The sequence below is a fragment of the Vicugna pacos genome, chromosome 16 (genome assembly GCF_048564905.1).
Source record: "Vicugna pacos chromosome 16, VicPac4, whole genome shotgun sequence".
Lineage (NCBI taxonomy): Eukaryota > Metazoa > Chordata > Mammalia > Artiodactyla > Camelidae > Vicugna > Vicugna pacos.
The window spans coordinates 11,838,529-11,848,478 of NC_133002.1; the positions used below are offsets into that span (position 1 = coordinate 11,838,529).

The following is a 9,950-nucleotide window of genomic DNA, read 5'->3' on the forward strand; positions in this document are numbered from 1 at the left end:
AGCCACTGGTGATTTCTGCCACTCCAGGTTAAGTCAAACAGACTCTTCTTCATGGAATGTGAATATCGAGGCAAATAATTCAAGGACAAAACGTGGTAGGAACTTCATCATTCTGACAGCAGTGCCTGAGGGAACTTGTCCACTGGTCCCTGTCCAGAACATCCGGGTTTCCAGGACTTCTTGAGGACTTGTTGAGCTCTTACTCTGTTTATCCCTTTCTTTAAGTGGTTTATCCCTTTCTTTAGTCCCTCAAGGCACTCAGTTTCTTTTCCATAAACTCTTTGATTGCTTGAGTTAGCAGGAATTGTTTTAAACCAAGGAAGTTTAACAGCTTTATATCTCTGAATCACTTGGGGTTACCCTGACTCTCAGTAAAGAAGGACAGTTCGCATTCTGCCTGCCGGGCAGCACTGCTCTTTCTGAAGCATTGTTCTGTTTATTTCAGTGGCCATGTTGACGCAGTTATTCAAATATATATTGCATCTGTCCACATTGTTTTATAACAACTAGTGAAATGGAAAAACCCAAGCTCTGATACTTGCAATATGAGACAGAGAAGGAAATCATTACATGAATTCAAGGGGACACATTTTTGGCTTTAATGAAAGCTCACTGAGTCGGAACAAGAACAAAGAAAAGCAAGATTAAAGAATGTATATGAAATGTTGGAATTCCATCACTGAAGACTGAATCTAGAAAGCACATATGACTGAATCTAGAATTATATAATATTGCTTTAGTCTCTGGAAATGGAAACTGTTTTATAGCATGCAAGGCTTTTGTTCAACTTTGGGGCACATCTTTTACAAAGCACATGTGGGCACTGCCTGCATGTCCCAGCAGTATGTCCTCCTCATCTTCCTGGCTTCCCATGGCCCTTTCTCAGTGAGCGGTTTATTTTAAAGCTGGGACTACAGGTCACCACCAACCTCTTGGGCAGTTTTTGAACAGGCCACTCCTTGCGCTGCTGGACAGTCTGGAGGAGGACTGCCCTTGAGTCAGGTGACCATCAGATCCAGTGGGATCAGGGGCAGGGTTAAAGTCCCCACAGCACGCTTCCAGGGGGCTGTGAGTGTGCAGGCACTTTGAGGCTTGGAGCCTTCAAAAGGCATAGTGGTACCATCCCATGAGGCTCTGTTCTATGGATTATTTCTGTTTCTGTTTCATTGTGGGTGGGGGGTAAGTGACATTAGGCCTGATTGTCCCAGGAGAGTCATACGGGGGCCTGGTTTTCTGGGGAGTCCTTTTCTCTGGGTGAAAGTTAGCCGAGAGTGATGGGGTCAAAGGGGTGCTACCTCAGGCCCTATTCTCCAGGGAATTTAGATGGAGATACTGTTCTCGATGAGGGGAGGGTCCAGGTAGGTATAGGGCAGCTCCAGGCCCTGGTTCCGCTCCCAGATGTCCCATGAGATCTGGGCCAGGCGGTTCTGGAAGGTGGCGATGCTCCGATGCGGGGCCTCCTCAGTGAAGTGCTCATCTGGGTAGGTGCCCAGGGGCCGCTGGGAACCAAACACAAGGTTGGATGAAGGGGCTGGGATCCACCTTAGCTGTCCACGCTGGGGGACCTGAAGCTTCATCCACGCCCCTGCCCCCCGGACAGTGAAGATTACTGCAGGCGGCTGTCAGGGATGAAAGCTCAAGGTGGAGTTTTAAAGGGGGCAGCCACCCTGGAGCACATCACACGTCCTTGCAGCTAAGGGTGACTCTGCATCATCTCATTTGGCCATTTGATCCTCCTTGTGAGATGTCCAACACCCGTGTGATCCCCGGGAAGGTTCAGTGGGGTCTGATGGCAGAGTGGGTTCTGGGTCAGGGAGGGTAAGCAACACTCCCTCCCTTCCCAGAGCTGGCCTGGCCTGGCCCTCAGCCCCACACTCACTTGATCTCCAGGCTCCTTGCTTAGCATCCAGAAGATAATGATCATATCACACGTGGCATTGACTGGTGGGAGGGTAGCTAGGAACCCCTCCAGGTTTGCCTGGGCTTTGGAGGTGGGCGGTGGCAGCTGCATGGAGGGCGGCAGGTTGGGCATCCAGGCACTGAAGTCAAACTGAAGGCCAAGAGGGCAGAGTGAGGCTGGGAGCCAGGCTCACTCCACCCTGCCGCCCTGGCACTGACCTTTCTCACCTGCCCCGCACTGATAGCAGAGTGCTTGGCCTAGCGGTTGAATATCACCATGGTAACATACTGTATCAGGGCTTCCCGTGTCCGCAGGGAGGAGGGTAGACCTGCAGAGAGAGCTGGGCTGGGAATGGGGCTACCGGGGTCCTGAGGACAGGATGCAGAAGCCTGAGGGCAGGACAGAAGAACTGAGGTCCCCCTACCTGAGCTCTCCCGGCCTAGGAAGCCCTCAGAGAAGATCTCCCACACCCAGGCCTGGAGTTCACTGTCATCGCGGACAGACTCATCACTTGGGTAGTAGTTGTTGATAATTTCGGAGACAAAGCTGCAAGGTGCACCGGGTTCCATCCCAGCTGTCAACCCTGACCCTCTCTGAGGAGTGCCCCTGCCCAGTGCCCAGTGCCATTAATGTCCAGCCCTCCTCCTGGTGGGGAGCCTCCCTGAGCCTTCCCTCTCCTTCCTGTCTTCCTGCCTGACCCCCAACACCCCAGCTCTCTGGGGTTGACCCCCTCACCGCTCCACTGCATCCCAGATCTTTATCCCATCATCTCGGTGGTAGTAGCCCGAGATGTCTTCAACTCCTTGGGCCCGGGTATCCTCGGGAAGACACAGGGCGGAGTAGTTCAGCTCTTCCATGTGCCTCTGTGTCAGCTCAGACAAACCTTCAAGGCCAAGGCCTGTGGACTGGGAGATGGGACTCCTGGGTGCCGCAGCCCTTGCCTCAGAGGCAGGACTGATAGGGAGACAGGGCCACTCCCACCCCAGGACCCCATATTCTTTCTATTGAGGGAATATCCTGCCCCCACCCTCCCTCAAGCAGTCCTTACCCTGTCCACCACCTTCCCGGAGGCGATGAGCAGCTCGCAGCCCAATGTGCTGATATACAGGGTATACTGTTTATGTGGGATCAGCAGCTGTAAGGGCCAGAGAAGGCAGAGCTGGGTGAAGCCTGTGTCTCTCTGGCCTCAGACCTCCTCACACAGACATATCCAGTCCTGTAAATCACCGTGGAAAGAGATGACAGGGACAAGAGGGGCAGCCTGGGACAGGGATCATGGCTCCAGGCCCAGGGACGGGGGCTCGGGTCCACCAGCATCTTGTTCTGTGACCTCAGGCTCGCACCTTCCTCTCTCCAGGCATCAGATCACCAGGCAAAAGAAAGGGCTGAGCTGGATGAGCACTGAGTCCCCCCAGCTCTGGCATCCTGGGATTTCCTAACCCCTGGGCAGGTTAAGCACCATGAAAACTAGGGTCTGAGGGCTTAGCAACATGGAACCATCCCCTGGAGCCCACCTCTGAGTGCCAAGCCCTGGGAGCTGCAGACTGTCAGGAAGAATCAGCTTGGATAGAAGAGGACAGAGTAGGGCCTGCATCCAGGATCCAGGAGACTGTCCAAGCAAGAATCAGAAACTCTGAGCAGCTGTGGGCCCTGCGTGGGGGGAAATCCCACTCTTCGTAGAGGAGATGCTCCAGGTTCCTGGAGGAAGTGAATTGGGGCCATCTGAAAGCTTAGCAGAGCTCACCTTAGAGCCATGTCTCTGCCCCTCTGGCCCCCACAGCTATCTGCAGAAAAGCTATTGGTCAAAGCCACGTTCATACTTTGGCATCTGTCATCCTCAGGTCTCTCCTTTCCTTGGAGCTGGGCTTCTATGATGGCTGTTGGCCTGAGCACCCCTAAGAAGGGAACCTCTCCGGGGGCACAGCCTGCTCTCACACGTGGTCCCTTGCCTTGCCCGAGTCCCCATCATCTCACCCGAGCTCAGGGCCTGCAGGAAAGCAGGGACTCAGGGGCACTGTGCAGGGAGGTGCTGCTGAAGCAGGGTGGGAGCTCAGCACTCCGGCCTGGAAGGACAGGACCACCTGGGGACAGGCTGCTTGGAAGAGGCAGTCCGAGGGGCTGGCTGAGGGACAGGGAACTGCAGGCGTGGGGCACAGTCTGGGCCATCTTGCCGAGTAACTGACCTTGAAGAGTACGTGGCAATGGGGCAGCTGGCGTAGCAGAGCCAGGGTGAAGACCTCGGCTATCAGGTGCCCCTGTAACAGGTGTGTGAGGGCCTCGTGGAAGGTGAACTCGGCATTCGCACCCACGTCTTGGCCAGCAGCCAGTCCCACTTGTTGTCAGTGGGCAGAAAGATAGGGCTGTCAGGCCCAGGGTTCTGGCTGAGCTAGAGGAGAGGCCAGTGGGAAGAGGTAGCCTTCAGTGTCTGTCAACCTCTCAGTCAGACCTCTCCCCACCCTTGCCCTGCCCCCCGCCCGGCTGCTGACCTGGATGGCGAGGGGCAGCAGGGGCCCACACCCTGGCCGCTGGTAGAGCAGGGTCATTAGGGTGGCAGAGAACTGAGGCCTCCCATTAATGACATTGGTGCAGACGCCAGAGAGGATGCCATGATCCACCAGGAACACGGAGCCCTTCTGTGGGAGAGAGAGGGGAGCCAGGGCTGCCACCTGGCTTTTCTAAAGGTGGGGAGTATGGGAGTTGGGGGGGCAGGAGAAGAGTTTGCACAGGAGAGGGTATTCCTGGCACATGGCACACAGTAGGTCCTCAACAAAAGTGAGTGCTGTTCCTCTCCAGTAGGGATGGGCCTGAAGGACTGAGATGGGGGTGTGCAGAGCCTGGGCCCTTGTGCCCCTCACCTCCAGCTCAGCCTGCAGGCTGGTCCCTGGGCCCAACATGGGGGCCACCATGGCATCGGTGACAGGGAAGTTCTTTGGGAGGCAGCAACAACGTCGGATCAGAACCGGGCTGAGGCCGTTCGGGAACTGGTAGGCGAAGAAGGCGTCCTCCTGCCAGTGCTCAAACCCGTACCCTGCAGGGGGAAGGGGAGATGGGACGGGTCGCCCCAACCCCTAGAGGGCTCCCCCGACCGACGCGGTGGCTTCCCCACGTCCATCCTGTGCTACCTTCTCCTCTCTGGCTCTGCCTTTCTCAGGGTGACCTCCTCTGACCCCTCGGCTTTAGTCACTGCTCATTTGCCAAACAGCGAATCTTAGTCCCCAGCCCACCTGTCCCACCGCCTATGTGCTGTCCCCAACCCCATGAGTCTAACCCAGCTTATCCAAGGCTGAACATGGGTTCCTGCTTCAGTCCAGTCCCTTCCCCATTGCCTGGCATCCCGGGAATGGCACCTCAGTCCACCAGATGGCCTGTGGCAGAGCCTGGGGATCTCCTGGCAGCCCCCCACCTCCCGTCAAGTCCCCATGATCCTCCATCCTCAGTAGCTCTTGGTTTGCATGTCCACTCCATCTGTGCTGTCACGGTCCTGCTGAGGCTCCCATCCTCTGCTCACCACAGCCAGAGCCTTATAACTGTTCCTCCTGCTTCTACTCTCGTCCCCTAACAGCCCACCCTGCACAGAGCACATCTGGCCACATTACTCCCCAGCCGGCTGCCAGTTGAAGCCTCCCATGGCGTGGCCGGAGTTCCTGCCATGGCCTCCACAGTCCGCACAGCCTGGGCGCGTGCACCTCCCCTGCTTCGCCTCCTGTCTTCCTGCCCTGGCTCAATACCGTTTGGCCACAGCAGCCTTCTCTCCCCAAAAGGTCCTTCTGTCTTCAGGGCCTTCCCCAGCACCGCCCCCTGACCCTGAACACACCATGCTCAGTGCTGTGAACACCTGCCCAACTCTGAGGTCTCAGCATAAAGGTCACCTCCCTGGAGAGCTTTCCAGGACGCCCCTCTGGATTGGGGCAGGCCTCCCCTTTTACACACTCTCATCAGAGCCAAAGAGCAGGTTTCCCAACTGAAACTCATTATTTGATTTAGAGCCTAATGTCCCCTTGCATGTTCAGTTATGAGCCCTGTGGGGACAAGGACTGTACCCACAGCCCCTAAGCCAGTGACCGGCGTGTAGCAGCCCAACGCGTGTCTGGTGGATTAAAAGGCATTAAGGAGTCAGGGCTGCCCCCAGTACTCATCCACTTTTGTGTCTGGGGAGAAAGTCAGGGGCCTGCCCAGGGCCACACAGTGAACTGGGGCTTGGTTTTCTGAGGCTCTTGACAGCCGCGAGAGCTGATGCCCAGGGAAGAGGTTCAGAACCCCGGCCCGAGCTGCTCACCAACGGCTGGCGTCTTCCAGAAGCTGCACACCTTGGTCATCTCCTTCAGACTCTTCCAGAGCCCCTTGCGGTGCCGCAGCCCCTTGACTTTCAGCTCGGCCAGCCTGCCAGAGGTGTGAAGGGTGGGGCGGGGGAGGCAAGAGGCCCTGGGAGGCCCTCCCCTGTCGGCCTGCCTCATCCCCTCTGGGATCCTGAACCAGCCTCCGGGGCCTGAGGCAGTCACCGCCCCTGAGGTCCCCATCACCCTGTGGGGGTAGGTGCTGAGCAGAGGCCATGCCCAGGTGGGGGCTGTTGAGCCATATCCCTGATGATGGGGGAGCTGAGTAGGGGAGGGCAGAAGGCAGGGGTCCTAGGGCATCTGAGGCCCAGGGGCAGAGGAGGGTGGGTGTCCTCACAAAGAGCCACCTTGCAGGTAGAAGTTGGCTTTCTTGGTCACAGAGTATTTGATGTTGAGGTTCAGGTTTTTTACGGTCTCCTCGTCCAGGCAGTGAGGCCAGCCTGGGTGGTAAGTTTTCCAGCTGGAGGGAGGAGAAGGAAGGCGGTCAGCAAGAAGCCACAGGGAACCCACTGACTAAGGAGAGGGAGTGGCAGACCCCTTGGTGGCCCTGGTAAGAGCCAGTTCCCTTCAAAAAGCAGGGGCCTTCCCAGCCTCTGTCCTTCCCCTCCACCCATAAGGCTGCAGGGGGAGCTGCCACATTCCCACAGTGAGACTCTCCCCTGGTCGGGTGATTGGTCCAGAGCTGGGCCACAGTCCTTCCCGGGGAACTGGAGATTGGGGCTGGGCCAAAGGGGCCATTTCTCTCTGGATATCTGGATTATAACATGTAAACATAGGGACTGCAAGGTATGGCCATTTTCTACTGTGTGGACTGGGAACCAAGAAAGCTGTTCTGCAGAGAGAGAGAGAAAAGTGAAGCAGGAGAGAGAAACATACAGGGGGCTCCAGAGACAGGGAGAGAATCACCTTGGTTTCTGGCCTAAGAGATCTGACTACGTTTCCAGCCCTCACTTCTGTGAAACCTCTGTGACCTGTTGATACATTTCCTTTTTTTTCTATCTGCTGGTTGGAGTCTGTTTTTGTTCTTGCAAGAACAAAATTCCTGACTAACACAGATGCATCTCGCAGAGGGGAGGCTGTCCTGAAGGTGGGAAGGCATGAAACCTTAGTTGTCTTTGGCAGGGGTGCCACGGAGAGGCCCTTCAGCCTCCATAGCCTGAGGGAACCCATAAATTAACTCTGGCCTGGCCTAAGCATCTCTAAATCTCTTTATCTAGCAAGCAACACAGCCTGAAGACCTTTGGGTGAAATGGTAAAATCATGTCCCTGCAATGCTGAGAAGCCCCCAGCTAGTGGTCCTCTCATTCACTTGCTCATTCATTCTTTGGTTCATTCAATCATTGCCTCTGGGTTTGAACAGCCAACTTCAGAGAACAGTTTGCAATTAAAGTACACTGCCACCAGGTGGTGACCAAACCCTGCCTCTCAACTTTTTTTTTAAATTTAATTTTTATTGTTTTTTTTCTCTTGCTTCTCAAACTTTACTGTACAAAAATTGATTCCCCCCAGCAATGGGAGAAAGGCATTTCATGGGGTTCCCTTTTGTATTGACTGAATTTTAAATCATGTGAGAGTATCATCTAATCAATAAATAATTAAGCATTAAAAAAAGTCTAATTCCCCGAAGGGATCTTGGTAAAAATGCAGATTCTAATTTCGTAGGCCTGGGGTGGGTGAGCCCAAGAGCCTGCATTTCTAACAAGCTCCCAGGTGGATGTGAGATTTCACTTTAAGTACTGAGGGTCTAGCCAGTTGGAGCAGCTGAGAGATGTTTTGAAAAACAGGAAACATTTTTGTGCAGGGCGTGGCACCTGGCAAGCTGCATTCTTAACTATTTTCTCATCTGTTCTTCCCAATAACACAAATCAGACTGGTAATCTTTGTTTCTTTTGCAGAAGAAAGTAAGGATCAAAAACGTTAAATAATTTGCCTAAGATTTCACAGCTCCTTTCGGCAGGGCCTTGAGTGGCCCTGCGTCTTCTGACTCCTGAATCTTTGTTTTGATAAGAAGGGAAGAGAGGCCACCCCACCGACACAGTTCCCTCCACCTGTTGCCTCACCTGGGGCGGCTGCTGGCAGACCTGGCGCCGCGGTTTTCCTGGGGATGTAATTCACAGCACACATGGACTCACCAGGAGCCAAGTGAGCCTGCAGCTGCTGCACCCCAGGGACCTGGAGTGAAAGCCTGCAGCCCAGCTGGCCAGACCCTGACCTTTTGCAAATCTGCTCCTGAGTGTGATCCCTGAGTTTTCTGCCTCAGGAGTTCTGGCCAGCGACCCCAGCTCCTCTGCAGCCTCCGCCTTCTTCTAGGGGCACCTCTGGGACCCAGCTCTCCCAGCTGACTTCCAACAACACTGAGCTCAGGGCAGAGAAAGAGCCGCCTCCTTTCTCACCCCTTGCCCATGCTGGAGGATCAGTTTCCTGGGGGTTGAGGTGGCATATTTCCAAGGGGGCACAAGTTGATGTTCCAAAAAGCCCCAGGGCAAGAAAGATGCCAGCAAGAGTGAAGCATTTAGAGCAGTGGGTTTCAAATTTGAGTGGGCAAGAGCCATCTGGAAGGCTTGTTAGAACAATGTTGCTAGCAACGAGGATTTACTGTATAGCCCAGGGAATTATATCCAATATCTAGTAATAACCTATAATGGAATATAATCTGCAAACACACACAAAACTGAATCAATACGCTGTACACCTGAAACACAATATTGTAAATCAACTATATTCAAAAAACCACCAATATTGCTGCCCTCCCCACCCCGATATCTGATTCAGTAGGTCTGAGAATTTGCCTTGCTAAGGAGTTCAGGGTGGTGCTGTGATGGGAAGGGACAGAGGACCAGGCAGGGGCTCCAGGTAGCACCACCACCAGTGGCACCAGTGTGTGTACCCCTCCACACACACAGTAGCCCCCTCCTCACCGATACATCTGCCTGGCCTGCAGCTCCTCCTCACGCTATTGCTGGAGCCTGGGGTGGTGGTCTTCACATGAGATCTTCGCCGCGGGAGGAGCGGAGCGGGCAAGAAGGGCAGAGAAACCCCTCTGACCTCTGACTTCAGCCACTGTCCCCTTCACTCGAGCCACCTCCTACCAGGTCCCGTCCACCCATAAGGACAGTTTCTCCCACACCAGACTGCCATCTCCACCTCCCCAAGGCCTCCCCATCTCCCCTCGCCTGTGTGTCCCCGTGGCCACCAGCTCACCTCTCCACTCCTGTTGGCCTTCCCCCAACACACCAGCCCCCTCCTCCCTCTCAGCCCCCCTCACCGGTCCCCTCCCGCAGCACCAGGCTCTCCTCACCCTCCAGCCACTGGTAGCAGGGGAAGCGGAGTGAGGAGCCCTGGGGCGGCATGAGCTGGAACCAGCGGCAGAACCAGGCGTCCGGGGCCAAGGATCCCAGCGGGCAGGGCAGCGCCAGGGGCATCTTGTGCATGCGCAGCAGCAGCACCGAGCCCACGTCCTGGGGAAGTGTCACCTCGAAGTCCTCCTCCTGGAGTGGTGGGGAATGTTAATACCCAAGAGGATCATCCCTCCTGCTCCCTCCTCGGTCCCCACCGAGCACTCACAGTGCCCACGGTGAACTCTTTGCCAAGATGATCCAGGGGCAATTGGGGGAGTCTCTCCCTGGGTCCCTACGATGCCGACAGATATTTTGTTCCACGTGCCAGCCCCCGAAGGCCTCCCCCGTGGACACTCCTCTCACTCTCACCCCAGCCAT

General features: G+C 55.4%; 1 protein-coding gene across 1 annotated transcript; it reads right to left on the minus strand.

Annotated features, from left to right (window-relative positions):
- Positions 1–628: 628 nt before the first annotated feature.
- On the minus strand, positions 629–9,950 carry ALOX15B (arachidonate 15-lipoxygenase type B). Its single transcript, XM_072940011.1, is given in 16 exon segments — positions 629–1,499; positions 1,880–2,050; positions 2,128–2,228; positions 2,325–2,446; positions 2,636–2,805; positions 4,084–4,202; positions 4,205–4,286; positions 4,387–4,533; positions 4,756–4,928; positions 6,177–6,280; positions 6,572–6,694; positions 9,153–9,234; positions 9,503–9,722; positions 9,799–9,840; positions 9,842–9,904; positions 9,906–9,950. Coding segments are annotated over 16 exon segments (1,944 nt in total). The 3' UTR covers positions 629–1,319.